At 38.9% G+C, this 17,060-nt stretch overlaps 2 protein-coding genes across 3 annotated transcripts in view; one reads left to right on the top strand and one right to left on the bottom strand.

The window, feature by feature from the left end:
* The window catches only part of LOC123514151 (rho GTPase-activating protein 190-like), a 523,040-nt gene that overhangs the window by 410,867 nt on the left and 95,113 nt on the right, over positions 1-17,060 (bottom strand). Inside the window, exon 8 of the mRNA XM_045271800.1 lies at positions 192-404. Coding sequence (XP_045127735.1) covers positions 192-404 — 213 coding nt within the window. The remainder of the gene's footprint in view (positions 1-191; positions 405-17,060) is intronic.
* LOC123514375 overlaps positions 2,307-17,060 on the top strand; it is a 115,263-nt gene continuing 100,509 nt past the window's right edge. Inside the window, exons 1-2 of one of the 2 annotated variants that reach the window (XR_006677589.1) lie at positions 2,307-2,824; positions 3,199-3,319. The gene's annotated coding sequence lies outside the window, so the exon portion shown is untranslated. Of the gene's footprint in view, positions 2,825-3,198; positions 3,320-17,060 lie in introns of those variants that run through there. The other variant, XM_045272259.1, reaches the window with a different exon arrangement.

The following is a 17,060-nucleotide window of genomic DNA, read 5'->3' as shown; positions in this document are numbered from 1 at the left end:
TAGCATGAAGACCACCAGACTACCCACACTCTTGCTCCCTTCCTCCCATCCTCACTCACTTCCCCACCACTGCAACAGAAATGAGGGTTTCACTGTATTCATGAGTATTTTCACTATGAATATTGGAACTGAAATCTAAACATATATTAGCACAAAGATTCCACACATGCAACAAGATAATAAATACTTACTCTCTCATTTCTAATTCTGCTTGAAGTGCATTAACATGGTTTTTAAATACAGTTTCTGCTTCATTAGAGTCAAGGACATCGAATGGAATGCGGGTGTCTGCAGAATCTAATAGGTCTGTGTTTTCTGACCAAGGAATGTCTTCGTTGCATCGCAGGAAGTACCGATCAAACTCAGGATGTTCACTTATCCTCTGTTGTATGCTTAGCCAGTCCCTGTGGGAGAGAAGGAGTATTAAGTGGGATGGATTGATTATATTCTGTCAACACATAAATAGTGTGGACAACATACCAAAAGCAATGATTTTCAGTGTATTTCACAGATGAACAAAAATCAAACCCATGTCAATGAATAGCTAGGCACAACTGTGGCTTTAATGAGGTTCTGCATGGCAACATGTACATGACTGCCTCATAAGAGCCAAACTATAAAACATAGTGGTATGATTGTGATCACTACAAACTTACACCATAAACATTTATCTGGGCTTGTAATCAACACATAAGCATGTTTAGCCAGTTCTTATAGCCAAATTATTGCATTTAGAGGAGCGTCCAGTTTATATCAGTGTTGTCATATCTCTGTTAAATATGCATGAAACACTCTGATTTTTGTTGTGAAGCAATGGGAACATGTACATCAACATTAGGCATTCATCCCCATTCTAGTCCCCAACCCTGCCATGCAATTATAATTGCAACTAAAACTTACGAGTGTTATTCTGGCATTATTATTTGCCCCAAAACCTTCATTTTCCTGTGGCTAAGACACATTATGATATGAAATGTTTCTACATCATTAGATTTTTTATTTCATCTTTAGTTTTTGTTTTATGAATTCTTTTCAAAATCAGTTTTTTTTCTTTTTTACCAAAAAATATTAATACAAAATTACAGGTCACATATTATATGAAAACAAATAGCGACGTGAATTGAAAGAAGAAGTATTCTTCTCTTTAATTTTTGTTTCATTGAAATCAAGCTAAAATTGGCTTCAAAATAGATTTTAGAAAGAGAATAACTATGTTTTGAGATGCGGGACAAAGTTTGTTGATCGATCGAACGATCACTAGGAAGTTTATTCAGGTTTACTATATGTTCTTTCTTATTATATACAATCAGATGTATTTCTAAGCACATCAGGTTCCTAGTCCCCCCTCTGCCAATGATATGTTGGTCCTGAAGATGCTTTTCTTCTGACGTCCAGCTCTCACTTTTTCTGGTTGTGATGTGTTCTTGAAGTTGCATATTGTGCAGTGCATAGTTATGGTGTTCTCATACACATCAGGCTCAAAACTGCAGGCATGGATCTGGCATGAACAACGAGAGGAAAGATTTTTCAGCCTCCTTTTTGTCAGCATGACAAGCTCGTCATCACTATCCACATCTTCATTTCCTTTCTCAATATTTTGTAGAAGAGCTTCTCAAATTGTGAGTAAAGAGGCCTTTTCTTCTTCATTTCCTTTTCTTTGTTCTGCATGAGATGTGGTGGGCTGTGGTGTGGCAGTGGTGAGGGTGGTGGTGGTGGGTGACACGAGGATGTGTACTGGAGCATCTGAGGTGTCAGGTTCAACATACTCTTTTTATTCTTTGTGCTTCCCTACTCATATTTCAGGCATCCTTACACTGCTTATTCCTCTTAAACACTCATCCCATGGTTGGCAGTAGGTAAAAAGCAGGATACAGTAAAGGCGCCGTCACACTAACACTTTTTCCGTCGTCTCAGGCGATTTCCGTCGTCTTTTTACTCTTCTGTCAACTCTCCGTCGTCTTGAGTCAGACGGAACGCATCGTTTTCATCTAGCGCCAATTTTTAGTCAAAATAAGAACTATAGTTTCTAATCAACACTTTTATTAAAAATTTTTTTTTTTTTGTTAAACGAAAGAATGCTATTATCATGACAAGAAATTTAAATAAGTTAATGAATATATATTTGTATACATATCTTTTTCTTCTAGCCTAGCAATGAAAAGTTCCTCAGTTGTTTGTGTACATTTCCAGGGGAGTGTGAATGTGCGACGCTTTTGAATATTTCCAAGGCAACTTCCAAGTAGCTGGCCAAGATGAGCAGAGGACAAAACACACTGACGAATTTCTCATAGAGAGTATTGGAGGTCACCGTTGCCTTAGGGATCACAGAACAGCTGATTACATTATAAGGTGCAAAAAAGCCGCGGCTTCAGGGCTCTCACTTTTAAGGTAATTACCTTAGTTTAAGGTAATTTAGATACTTTTAAGTTAATGTCTAAGGTAATGCAATTTTTAAGGTATTTCTAAGGTAATTTGAGTATATTTAGGGTAGTGTTTAAGGTAATTGTTAAATGCAATTCTGATATACTGTAATAGCCAAAATGGGATGATATTTATGGTTCTGAACAACAACCCCAGTATATTCTGCACCACAAACTATTCTTTACAAAGACTTGGCGAGTCTGGTTCACGTACAGTACAAGTTCAATTCAGAAGTCGAGAATATCATGACTCCCATACCCGGTTGTGGACGCGTTCCGTACTCGTCACTGGCTTGTCATCTATAAATACTCTCCGTCGTGACGACGTCGGTACTCTGTTCACAACAACCGTAGCAAACTGCTGGACACAGTAGATGGCATCCCAATACTCGTCTACTCCTGAGGTAAGATATTCATTGGTTTTGTGTTATTGAACTTGCAGCTTAAAGGCTGATTTTTTTTACATATTAGTATAATATGTATTATGTACAGTAATTAGTAATTTTGAACATGCTAGTATAACACCATGATTTTTTGTAATAATTGGAAGACCAGCTAGTTTATCTTATAAGAATAATTTCTAGTAAATTCAGTATGATGAAGTAATCGTATAACTCATAAGTCGTCAGTTATTTATACTTTTGGTTTTGCACATTGTGTTCTCTCTCTCTCTCTCTCTCTCTCTCTCTCTCTCTCTCTCTCTCTCTCTCAATATACCGTATATTATCAAGTTATACGCCGCGATTTGGATAATGAACACATATTATATCTTTCTTAGGTTAACAAAAGATGGCTTCTAGGAGTTCGAGGGGAGACTCAAGTAATGAAGAAGTTGGCTATAACACTGATGATGAAGATGAATGACAACAACAGTCTGCAAACAAGAAGCGCAAGGTTAGATATGTTCAGAAGTTTCAGTACGAGTGGCTTCAAAACAAGGACTTCAAGAGCTGGCTAACACCTCCGTCTAAGGGAAGTACCAAACCAAAGTGTTCTGTTTGTTCAACTACAGTTCAGTGCAGCAAGTCAAATGTGATGCACAATCTCTGTATAAAGAAAATTCCTCTAGACAACATAATAGGATTCTCCTCAGATACATGTAATGTAATGTTCGGAGAACATCAAAGTGTGACTTCTCTAATGAAAGCAGATCTGCCTCATATTGTCTTTGTTCGCTGTAACTGCCACATGATACACCTGTGTGTCTCTCATGCATGCCTTAAACTCTCCACTTCTTTAGAAGACCTGTGTAGAAATGTGTACTCTCACTTCAGCAGATCAAGGTTACGTTTGCATGATTTACAAGAATTTCAACACTTCCTTGACATAACTCCTCACAAACTGTTGAGTGTTGGACAGACACGATGGTTATCCCTTGAAACATGTGTTAGTAGACTACTAGAACAATGGGATGCACTAAAGTTGTATTTCACAGCAACCATCAATGAAAAACGAGATCCATCATGTGTGACGGAAAGTATTTACAGTAGCATGAACAATCCATTTATTAAAGCTCAGCTGCAATTTCTGCAAGTACAGTTGCACAGGACTAATGAGTTTAATAAATTGTTTCATCAAAGTGAAAAGCCTATGCTTCAGTATTTACATGGTCATGTAAAAAAATTGCTATGTGAGATCATGGGTGATTTTATGAGACTAAATCATGTCAAAGATTGTAATCTTTTTACTATTGACATTCATAATGACAGACTAAGAGTGCCCACTAAGCAAGTGTATGTTGGTATTCATGCTACTGAAACACTATCACAGTTACCCATAAGCAGAGACACTGAAGGTATCAACAGATTTAAACAGAGTTGTCAAGCATTCTTAATTGAATTGGTGGAGCAAATTAGGTCAAGGTTTAGAACTGATGCTTTTAAAATGTTAGAGTTCTTGAAACCAGAAAATGCATTAGGCAGAAATCCCAGTAGTCTAGGAGAAGTATTTGATGCTCTACCTTATCTAGACAAAATGTGTGATAAATGTGTAGCAGATATAGAGTGGAGACAGTTAAGCTTAGACTGCCAGTTTGAGGAGGAAAAAGATTCTGCTGAGTTCTGGAAAAAACAACTCTTGTTGAAAAATGAAAGAGGAGAGCCAAAATTCCCCAATCTTACAAAAGTAATTGCTTGTGCATTATCCTTGCCGCACTCAATGCATCTGTAGAAAGGCTCTTCAGTCATTTGAGAAGAATTAAAACTGACATTAGAGGTAGTTTGAAAAGTACTAGTCTGGTAAGTTTACTGCATACCAAAAATGGACTTAAAAGGAAAGGCATTTCCAGTCATCAGTTGACTGCAGATAAACAACTCCTGTTAGATTTAGAAAGAGTTAAAAGTAATGCTACGGATGAGGAAGCCAAGAATCTCATATCGAAGCAGTTTGAGTAGTTGTTCTACTATAAATCATAGTAGGACTTTCTCTAGTGTGATAATGCTCTGGACAGTGTAACTGTCTATTTGTAATTGATTTTTTTTTTTTTTTTTTGTAAGGATAAATATTCTTTATATTGAAGAAGGAAAGGGCATTAGTTTTCGTAATGATTTTGTTTTTGCTAAAGTTGTGTATGTATCAGATCTACTGTAATAAAAGTTCTCATAATTATGCAGTACGTATTATGTTTGATTGCTACTTAAAACTAAATCTATTCAGTTGCATATGTCATTAAAGGTACCGCGAGTATAGAATGTGCACTTATATCAAGATAAATAAATACGTATATATATATATATATATATATATATATATATATATATATATATATATATATATATATATATATATATATATATATATATATATATATATATATATATATATATATATATATATATATATATATATATATATATATATATATATATATATATATATATATATATATATATATATATATATATATATATAAAAAAGGTAATTTTCAGGGATATGGTCCAACAGATCTAAGGTAATTTGGTGAAATCTAGAGTAAAAGTCGGCAACATCTAAGGTAATGCTTTCTTCTACTTGTGGGAACCCTGCGCGGCTTGCTGGGGTGAATGAGGATCCATGTTTGTTTACAATCGACAAGCGCGGCAAAGGCGGAAGCAAGCTTGTGTGTGACGGCCACCGTCTGCAAAAGTTGACAGTCGTCAGAAAATTGACAGAAAAAGAAGACGGAAAAGTGCTAGTGTGACGCCGCCTTAACTAAATTACGTTCTGTTTAGCAGAGTGAAGGGAGGGTAGCAAGAGACGCAGCAACAACCTCTCTCTCTCTGATAGCTTTCCCCTTAAGGCGGTGTCACACTAGCACTTTCTCTGTCGATTAATGCAATTTCCGTTGATTTTTCAACGTTCCGCATGAATTTGTTAGACGACAGGGATCGTTTCCGTCTGCAAATTTTCCGCCTTTGTTTACATACCAAGACCAAGACCACAAAACTTGCCGCGTCTCCTCAACCTGCTTCTACGTCCATTGGTTCTACCACTAACCATGAACGCATCCATGCATGCTTTTTGACTTGTTTAGCTCGTCTAAGTTTCGTAATACACAGTATTACGTTCAGAGCAGCGTATCTTTGCCGCAGCGTGGCCTTCATGTTTGTTTACATTGTGTTGGCGGGAAGTGACGACGAAACACCGTTTGTGTGACAGGCCGCAGCAAGTGTTGCTGTATCATGTCCACCAAAAAAAGTAAAGATTTTTGCCTTTTTTTCGTATTTTATGAGTAAAAAACTACTGATTCTGCTGATGTAAACAAACACACGTGGTTGAGTATGGAACCTTTAAATGGCATTTAAACAGAAACCAGTGCGCGTTTCGCCATAAAACTTTGTGAAATAATAGCAAACGTGTATACTTTCCATTTTTTTTTACACAAAAAACATTATTTTTCATATTTTTTTGGTCTCTAAACTGGACGCCCCCTTAAATATCTAGTTTATTTCATATAACAAAAAAAATCACAAGACCTTTCAGGAATCATGATTTTTCTTAATGGAAATAATCAACCAATCATAAATGATTCGCATACTTCCACCTGCAAACAAAAATATGAAGAAATTACAACACATACCAATTGTATATTAATCCTCACGACAAAAAATAAACATTCTTCATTCTCTTCTGAGACTCCTGCAGTTTGTCCTGACTCTTTGTAAATTAAGTAATTTTTTTTTTCACTAAGTCAGCCAAGATAAATGATGGTGATGGAATAGCTCTATAGCATTTCCTTCGCTAAGTGGTAAGTGTGAATGAAGGACAGTTGAAGAATACTTGTCTCTAGATAAAAGTTCTATTTTAGGTGATTGCCAGCTAGTTTTTAGGTTAGCCTTTTTGCATGAGATAAGAATAGAACCATAATATGCTTTCTTGAGGGTAGTACAGAAGTAGGCAGTAAGTTTGGCAGACAAGTTAATCCCACTATGTGCAAAAGCTATACTATCACATAGACTAATTAATGTTGTGCTATGACTGGCTTGGAGAGAGAGAGAGAGAGAGAGAGAGAGAGAGAGAGAGAGAGAGAGAGAGAGAGAGAGAGAGAGCACCCGACAATAACGTTCCAAAAGCCTACCATAGAAAAGGAATTCAAACACATAGGCCCGTACCAAGAGTCATGAAGGTTTAAGGTCGAGGGTAGAAGGGAAGGTAATGTGGTACCAAGAGTCGCTGTCATTATTGGAACGAAGAGCAGAGGGAAGGTCGAAGGGAAGGCATGAGTGTCACCATGTCTTCCACATGACCTTCGAAGAAATATTCTATAATTTTCGTAAGCTGGAGTGACCAACGAATAGTATGAACTAAAATCAACATCAAGTAATATTTTCAATCTCGGAAAACCGATAGTTATGTTTCCAAGTAAGTTAGTATTCTTTTTATAATAGTGAAGGATCGCCTTAAAATCGCAAGGTGGAAGAACGCAGTGGATCCAGAAAGCTCGCCACATAGCTGTTTTATGAAGCTTGTTTTCGTTTGTCAGGAAAGTTACACTGTTTATTTCATGGTAATAAATATTTTCTTTAGTGAGCTCATCATTCAAGCCTATTAAAGACCAAATATGCGCATGAGTTAATGGAGAATAGGAAGTGACAGGTGAACTGCCAACAGACAGAAGGCTGTCAAAGTATGCAAAGAAAAGCCAGTCACAAGGTAAATACTAGCCTGTATAAGCAGGTTTAAAACAAAACCACAAAGATGTACTACTATGTAGGGATGTACACAGAGAATTTCACAAGACCACCACTTCACACCAACCCAGGACTTCTTATCAAACTCTCTCTCTCTCTCTCTCTCTCTCTCTCTCTCTCTCTCTCTCTCTCTCTCTCTCTCTCTCTCTCTCAACAAAGACAATGAGTGACAAACATTGAGTGCAATAATGTTAAAGCTAAGTCAACAGATAACTTTTCACTGAGTTGGGTGTGATGTGCAAGGATTTAGGTATAGGTATACTGACAGTATTGTAGGTAGTTCTCAAGATGTATAGTCCTGTATCCAAACCATTTCAGACCATGATTAATGTAATTCATGATTGACTATACTAATGTGTTAACTTTGGAATTTTTAATGATATGCATACAAATTGTGGTCTAGCAGATCCCAAAGAATACAAATTTCTCAACTCTTGTAATGAACTACCACTGCTTCTTGATATTGATTTTGTAAGACAGTGATTTCCAAACACATGATAAATTACCACTTTAGGGATAATGAAAGGATACAGAAAAAAAAAGTTAAGAATTCTGGAAATTATGAAAACACTGCAGTCTGTAAAGTTGTTGAATAAACTATGCTATACATATACAAAACTTGAAAAGAAGAAAAATTATTTAAGTGTGTGGCAAGCCAGGTTTTCAATAAGGAATGCTTGAGTACACAGATATTCAATAACTCTGATCACATGTGGGCTTGTTACTCACTACTTGAGCAAGCCTCTTTTTCACATTGTCAGTTTCTCTCTAAGCACCAGCTGATGCTAAAATCTTGAATTTTTATTTAGCTATAAATATATTAATATTAAAAAATGTTAATGGCATTAAATGACTTGGTGATCTCCTCCCAAGCTAATTTTTTTCTTGTGAAGGCTAGCTGGGTTTGTTGAGCAGTCTTGCAAGTCTTTATTCTCTTTTACAAGATTGAGAATCATTATTCTCTGCTCGTGCGTGAGTGGCGAGGCCCGGTCACAGCTTCTTCCCTCCATTATTGTAGCGGGCACTGTTGTTTTGTTGTCGTTCGTGGAGCCCAAATCCGGATTACAGTCATACCAATACCGACACAACTGTTACCAACTCATGTTAGCGGCAGACCTCTCACGGCCCTACCTTCCACGCCGACTCTTGGTACGGATTGAACGTAAGGGCGAAGGCTTTGCCTTAACATAACATAACATATAACATAACATAACATAAATAATAGGATAACAAAGGGCCACCAGGGCCCATCTAGGTTATCCTGTATCAGTCGCACAGCGACCTCGTCATCAGTACTTAAAGATACACTTACAAGTACACAATACATTATATACTAATTCTAAATATTTGGCCCATTAACAGGGGTAAGTCCTGCAGCGAAATCCTCTACAATTTGTGGTCCCCATACATGGGGATCATGTCTTGTTTAACTATAGTAAATTTCTTATGAAAACTATCATGCAGCGCTATACATAATTATAAATCTAATAAATTTAAGTGCTTATCTAATCTGTTTTAAACATTGTCAAACTAGTGCTATTTACAACCGTCTCTGGCAATGCATTCCAGAAGTCTACCACCCTATGACTAAAGAAATATTTTCTTATATCTAACCTGCAGCCTTGCTTTCTAATCTTCCTGCCATGATTTCTAGTCCTACTTCCCTCCTCTAAGGTAAAGAAAGATCTCACATCTATGTAGTTTGTATCTGAGAACATTTTAAATAACTCTATCATATCCCTCTTATACATCTCCTCTCAAATGAAAACATGTTTAATTCCTTTAATCTATCTCTATACTCCAGGCGCTTTAATGCTGGTATCATCCTAGTTGCTCTTCTCTGAACTGCTTCTAACATGTTGATATCCTGCCTATAGTGGGGTGACCAGGCCTGTATGCAATACTCTAAATGGGGCCTAACATAGGAATTATATAAGCTACGCACCACTTCCTTACTTTTATAACTAACATTTCTATTTATAAAATCCAGGATCCTATTTGCCCTATTTCTTGCTTCTAAACATTGCTTTGAAAATTTCATAGTCCTGTCTATCACTACTCCTAAATCCTCTACTGCCTCTAGCCAACATCCCTCCATCTCAGTTAAAGTTTGTGTTGTCTTTACCTAAATGCATAACCTGACACTTTTTAGAATTAAACTCCATCTGCCACCTGTCTGCCCATGCTATCAGCCTGTCCAGGTCTCGTTGTATTCTGTAATTGTCCTTTTCACCCTGTACTGCACATGCTATCTTAGTATCATCTGCAAACTTTGATACTTTGCTACTAATTCCTATATCTAAATCGTTAATGTACACCAAGAAAAGAAGAGGTCCTAGCACTGATCCTTGGGGTACCCACTAACCACTTCCTTCCACTCAGACATTGCCCCATTTAATACTACTCTCTGTTTCCTATCAGAAAGCCATTCACTAATCCAATCAACTAACCTACCCCTATCCCATGTAGTCTCAATTTGTACACTAGCCTCCTATGCGGTACCTTATCAAACGCCTTGCTAAAATCTAGATATATAACATCTATGCTATTTCCATCATCTAACTCCTTGGTAATATATTCTAAGATATCGAGCAAATTTGTAAGACAGGACCTCCCTGATCTAAAGCCATGTTGGGTATCTCTAATTAATCTATTCTCATTTAAATGCTCCCAAATACTACCCTTAATGATTTTCTCTAGTATCTTACATACTATACTAGTTAAACTGATCGGTCTATAATTATTCGCATCATCCTTCCTACCTTTTTAAATATTGGAGTAACATTAGCTAACTTCCAGTCCTGAGGTATCTCAGCAAACCTAAGTGATCTTTCAAAGATTAACTTAAGTGCTTCAGAAATACTGTCTACACCCTCCCTAAGTACTCTGGCATGTAGCTCATCAGGACCACTAGCTTTCCTATCGTCTAGTTCAAGAATAAATTTCCTAATAATTCCCGGTTTTATATCAATATTTTCTAAAGCTCTTAAACTACTCGTCACACTGTTTGTAACAGGATTTCCTATTCTTTCCTAGTAAATACTGAAGAAAATTGTTCATTCAATAATTCTACTATGTCTTCATTTTGATCCACTACTACACCATCTTTTCTGAGTGGTCCAATCCTATCCTTATTTCTTTTATCACTGACCTTGTAATAACTATATAATTTTTGGGATCTTTACTCCCAGCTCTAGCTAGTTTTATCTCTGCCTGCCTTTTACTTTTTTTATAACCTTACTCAAATCATCTCTGACCTGTCTGTACCTAATCAAATCTACATCTTCCCACTTTTCTGCAACTCTCTGTATGCCCTCTTCTTCTCTCTGATCTGGCTACCTATCTCATGAGTCCACCATAATGGCTTCCTGTTTCTCTGCCTTATATCTTTGTAAGGGATACACTGCATCACTATACCCTTTACTACAACCTTAAAAATATCCCACATCTCCTGTGCAGTTTTATTTCCAAAACTATCTTCCCAGTTTACCTCTCCTAATAACTGACGTAACCTACCATAATTGCCTTTCTGATAGTTTGGGACTCTAGTCTTATTCACTATATTATCCCTACTGGAATTAATGATAAATCTAATTATATGATGGTCACTGTTTGCTAAAGTCTCTCCTACCTCAACTTCCTTTAAACAATGCTCAATATTTGTTAGTACTATGTCTAAAACCTTCCTCCCCCTAGTAGGTTTATCTACCATCTGCACTAAATAGTTATCCTGAAAACTTTCCATAAACTTATTTTCACTAGCATCTCCTACCATCCTCTCCCAGTTTACTGACTTAAGATTAAAATCCCTAAGATAATTGTCTGACTAGTACACCCCTATTTATCTCATCTACCATAAGGTTGTCTACATCTGCTGACTGGTTAGGTGGTCTATAAAAGCTCCTACTCTAATAACCTTACTTTTGTTTACTCTAACATCCAGCCATAAGGACTCTACTCTGTTATCTACCTTAATACCATTAACCTGACTGGAAATGAAGGATTTTTTACATAAATAACTACTCCTCCACCTATCCTACCAATTCTCTGGTGTAAATACATAATGTATCCATCTACTTCATATTCTTTCCTATTTTCCTAAACTTTTCCTCATTTACCCATGCCTCTGTGACACATACAACATCTAAGTCCTCCTCAACTATATAACTAGATAACTCGTCCTTCTTGTTCCTAAGACTCCTGGCATTTACATAAAAACATTTAAGTCCAGCTACCTTCCTAGATGCTGTCTCCTTATTTGGAATCCTAAACTTATTCTCTCCTATTTGCACCTGGAAATCTTTCCTAATCTTTTCACTATCTCTGTTTATCCTATCTAATTTATGTCTAGCATCTTTCTTCTGGAATGCATTTGCTACCTCACCCCCTACACTCCATCCCAACTCCCCCCTCCAGCACATCCACACCCTTCCTACTCAGATGCACACCATCCCTAGCATACAAATCCCTTCGCCCATAGAACCTATCCCATACATCCACAAAGCTGACACCCACATCCTTACACATCCCTTTTACCCGATCATTCACACCAATGGCTCTAGACAACCATTCCCTGCTAACATACACACGAGGCAAGATTCCTGACACTACACACCTCCTACCACTCTCCCTTATCTTGCCTAACATTTCCCGAAATCTTGCCACTAACTCCTCCGACCCACCTGCTCTGACATCGTTCCCACCTACGTGCAAAACTACTACACCCTCCTCTCCATCCCCCCAACCCTCTTCTGCACCTCCTCACTCACTGCCTTCACACCTGCACCAGGCATACACACATTCGTCCTCCTATCCCTGTCTTTCCCACAGAAAGTGCTATCTAAATACCTAACCTGAGAGTCACCCACCACACACACCTGAGGTGTGCTAGGCACAACCATCCTCCTCCTCTCCTCTACCCCCTTCTTTCTCCTTTCACTCACCACAACCACTTCATTCACTCCACTCTCACTCTCCCCCTCCCCCTCCAACAAACCGAACCTATTTTCACACTCAACAGGTTTAGTCCTATCCTCCCTAACTGCCTCCGCTTTCCTTCCCCTCGCAACCTGCCATCTCTGCCCATCCTGACTACTATCTTTCCCCTTGCTGGTCGAAGGGAAGGTCCGTGCCTTGGCCTTCGCGACTCTTGGTACAGCCCATATGCACCTAACCCTCAGTTATTGCGCTCTTCCGTTATCGCGTTTAGGCGTTATCGCACACATGAATATCTGCAAAATTCAGTTTTAGCGCATCTGGAAAGTTGTTATCGCGCACCTGTAGTAGTAGTAGTAGTAGTAGTAGTAGTAGTACTAACCATATCCCAACCACACACTGACGAATGTTTAGATGGGGGTGAGGAGGACAAGGAGGGGGATAAAGATGATCATGAGGAGGAGGAGCCAGCAGCCAATCATCGCTGTGTATTCACATCACGTGATTTGAATAAAGGTGCTGATTGGTTCCGGTCACTCTTCTCACCACCACCACCACCAGTCTCGCATGTGGTTGTTCAGAGCTGGTTTTCTCGACCCTTTTGTGCTAGTGAATCATGGCTGAAATTACTCCGCACCAACCGCCAAGGCCAAACCCACCCAGTGTTGCCACATAAACGAAGGATGAAGTGAAGATGAAGAAGGCAAGGAAAAACTTAACGTATGCCGAGAAATGGGATATGATAAAGAAAAAACCCAGGGCATGACAAAGAGGAGGGGGTGGCAGCATTATACGGGATTAACGAGTCAACTGTTCGTGAGATTTATGAGAAAAAAGACACTATAAAATCCCATATGGATATCGCACCCACGGCATCAGCTGCTCATAATGCTAAAGAGTGCCAACAGAGTGCTGGTAAAAACAGAGCAACTGCTTCAAAGGTACCTCGACACCATGGCAAGGCAGAATCTAGCAGTAGACACCCGGGAAGTTATGGATGTAGCCAAAGAAATTTACGAAGGTGTTGCACGCAACTGGGGCATACAGAAGCTCCCAATGTTCCTGCCTTTAAAGGGGTGGTTTGAGCGTTTTACCAAACGACATAGGTGAAAAGTTCGCTGATTTCTGGTGAAGCAGCTAGTGGTGATTATAAAGCTGCCCATGAATATCCAGTGAAATTTTAAAATGTGATCCATGAGGGGAATTACACACCTAAACTGGCAGGAATTCTTGCTGCCTAACACTATGTCCCTCATTGAACCTCTACATCAGGAAATAATTTCTGTTGTGAAGGCTGCTTACTCAAGACGTCAATTTCGGATCATGCATCAGGCAACACATGACGCTCACCTAAAAGACTGCATTATCAACGATGAGGAAGAGGATGAGGGGGAGGGGACTGTTGGTGATAATGAAGCCCGAGACAAAAGTTTTATGCTATTGGAAGTCATACAATATCAAGTAAGCTGTGGACCTGGCAGTGGAATGCTGGAATGACGTCATCCCAGCTACCATTCTCCATGCATGGCGTAATATTCTCGACGGTCTGCCAGACTGTAGGCAAGTATGAGTGCTGCCAGGTGTTCCCCAGACAGTAGAGGCAGAGCTGGAGGGAGCTGTGGACGAGGCGTGTCACATCCCCGGGGCTGGTTTCGCTGATATTACTAGTGGTGATATTTGAGAAATGCTGCACCCACCAGAAATAACTGCCCAGGAAATATTAGAAGAGGACTTTATGAATAATGGTGAAATTGACAAGAACCAGCAGGAAACGACACCAGAAGAGGTAGGGCTGAGCATGGGTGAGACAAAGAAATTTATAGAGACAGGGATACTTCTGCATCACATACTCGAGCAGGACTCATCAGTAAATAATACTGTGCATTGCATTAACATCAGCCAAGCAATTGCCAGCTATGAGGAAAAGTACTAGATCTATATGAACAACAAATGCCAACGCAAGATTACAGATTTCCTCACCAGTCACCCACAGCCTGCCACACAGCCCGCCATGCAGATAGACCCACAGCCTGGTCCATCAGCGATTAATACTAACCCTCGTCCTCGTGATGATGATGTTGATGATGATGATGATCTGGAATTCGAGACATCATGGATCGTTGTGGCTGTCCACAGTGATATGGCACAAGCCTCGGAACTCCTCCCCCCCTTATCAACTCGTGTATCTTACTCATCAATATCAAGGTAAATTAAAATCTATATTACCATATATTATTAACATTGCCATTCATTTCAGACTGTCAAATGTTAACCCTTAAAATCTAGGGAGCTGATTTACTTTCCGTCTGCTACAACGGGGAAAAATCACACCTGTACCCACCATAGGATAGATAGGATCATTGTACATATGTACATACATATGCATCATCATCTGATGCAATCTTCCTTAAAAAGGGGTTGCAGGTGCTTCTTTATTTCATAAAACTAACAAGTGATTGTTGCATTCATGATTGACTCAGATAAATAAAACAAATTAATATAATCTCCATAGGTAGGATGCATTTCATCTAGGTATCACTACCAGCGAGAAACAAATGTAATGAATGACACAATACACCCAGTTGAGATTTCCCTTGTCACATGACCGACGCCCTGTGTCAGCATCTTGAGGCTGGGCGCTGCAGCACCGGCAAAGGCAGTAGTATAACCGGCAACTGGGAAAGTGAGGGTGTCAAGTGTGTTGTGCGTCTCACCTGTGTACTGCGGGAATTTAGTGACTCTGAATTCAGTGACATTACGAACAATTTCCTGAGTTTTAAGCACGCTTCCATATACAGTATACTTATACGTTGTGTGTGGACAGCACTTGTAAATTTGTACATGATATACAGAGTTTTCCTTCTACACCTGGGTTACTTAAGAACAAAACTATCAATGAAACCACTCAGCTGAACAACAGATAAAAATAAACTTAATAACTTTTGATGAGCCTACAGAATCTACAGCGGCCTGCTACCTAAACAAAGTTAAGCTCTCTTTACAAAAAAAGCTTAACATACCTGTAAAAAATGCTGAAAGATTTTTTCCTTATAAAAGCACATTTCTCTGTGTTATTCTGAGTACAACGATGTAGTTTTCAACATGTTATGACCTCTGAGAGCAAAGTTATTGCATATCAAAAAAAAATTCCCGAAACCCGTGGCAGAACGTGCCGCTAAGAAATACCCTCCAAGCTCAGATAACAAAGCGCACGTTCTCTCTCTCTCTCTCTCTCTCTCTCTCTCTCTCTCTCTCTCTCTCTCTCTCTCTCTCTCTCTCTCCTTTTGGGCATTTGAATTTGATGTAAAAGTAGAAACTTTTGCACCTTCATGTCATGAAAATGCAAACTCAGATATATGAAATGATGTGCAAAACGGGAAAAGAAAAAGCAACCACATATTACAAGTATAGTAGATTTCTATAATAATTGGAATCTGGCACCTTTTATTAGCAATGGGATTCACATGACTTGGCCGACAAGCACAGTCCTGTAGAGGCAACCATGGGTGACACACACCAGTGCATTGCTCGAGGGGAGTATGTGAGGTGGTTTATGAATGTCGCTGTGAGGGTTGGTCTCTTTCTCCCAGATCACTATCAGAATCACTACTGGAGTCTTCACTTTCTTCTCTCTCAATAAAAAAATCACTGTCTTCATTTTCATCACTATCCTCAATGTCACTACCGAGTAATACTGACATAACATTACTCTGAGTACCGTTTCCTCCTTCCAGGTCACGGGGCTTGCGAGATGTCGCCTCCAAATGGGAAAAGATGACCTATTGAGTGGGAACATATGTCTCAAGGCTCGAGGAGATGAGCGAGAAAAGTTGCTAGATACCTCCACTTGCCCCAGGATCAATAGTGGGGGGAGAGATTCAAACGTTTAGCATGGAAAAATCATAATTCCCTGAACAATCCACGACTGTATGCATGCCATGCGCCAATCATCCCGAAACGATCACCGTACGTTAAGGGTTAACAAGTTACATCAGTATTAATCGCACTAAATTTAGGGTAACAGGAAAATTTCTCAGGAAAAGTTTTGGGTTGAGGCACCAATTTATTTATTTCCTATTTATTATAACTTCACTTGTTATTGCGTTTTCCAATATCACATGGATTTTTAGGCACTAATTTCGCCTGATAATGGAGGGTTAGGTGTATACAGGTAAGCATCCACCTTTGGAAGTTGAAGTAGACAAATTATGAAAGTTACTTAAGTGAGTGAGTGATTAAGTAAGGAGGTGGCCTAGTGGATAAGGTGGTAAGCGTGGGATTGGGCAAACGTCCCAGCGTAGGTTCGAATCCCACCATGTATTGCCTTGATATTTTGCCATTGGTCGAGTCGTTTAAAGTTACCTACATGTCACCATGATACCCAGGTTCTAGGTGGTTATACCAAAAGATGCACTTAGTTGATGATATGGGCCCTAATATGGGTACCACAATAAATAAAATTGCTTGAAAAATTGTCATGAAAAAAAAAAAATGAAAAAGCGATCTCACTTGTGAGGCTGTGATACATGTTTATAAA

This window comes from Portunus trituberculatus, chromosome 37 (genome assembly GCF_017591435.1).
Source record: "Portunus trituberculatus isolate SZX2019 chromosome 37, ASM1759143v1, whole genome shotgun sequence".
Taxonomy (NCBI): domain Eukaryota; kingdom Metazoa; phylum Arthropoda; class Malacostraca; order Decapoda; family Portunidae; genus Portunus; species Portunus trituberculatus.
This window is presented reverse-complemented; position numbering and strand designations above follow the sequence as displayed.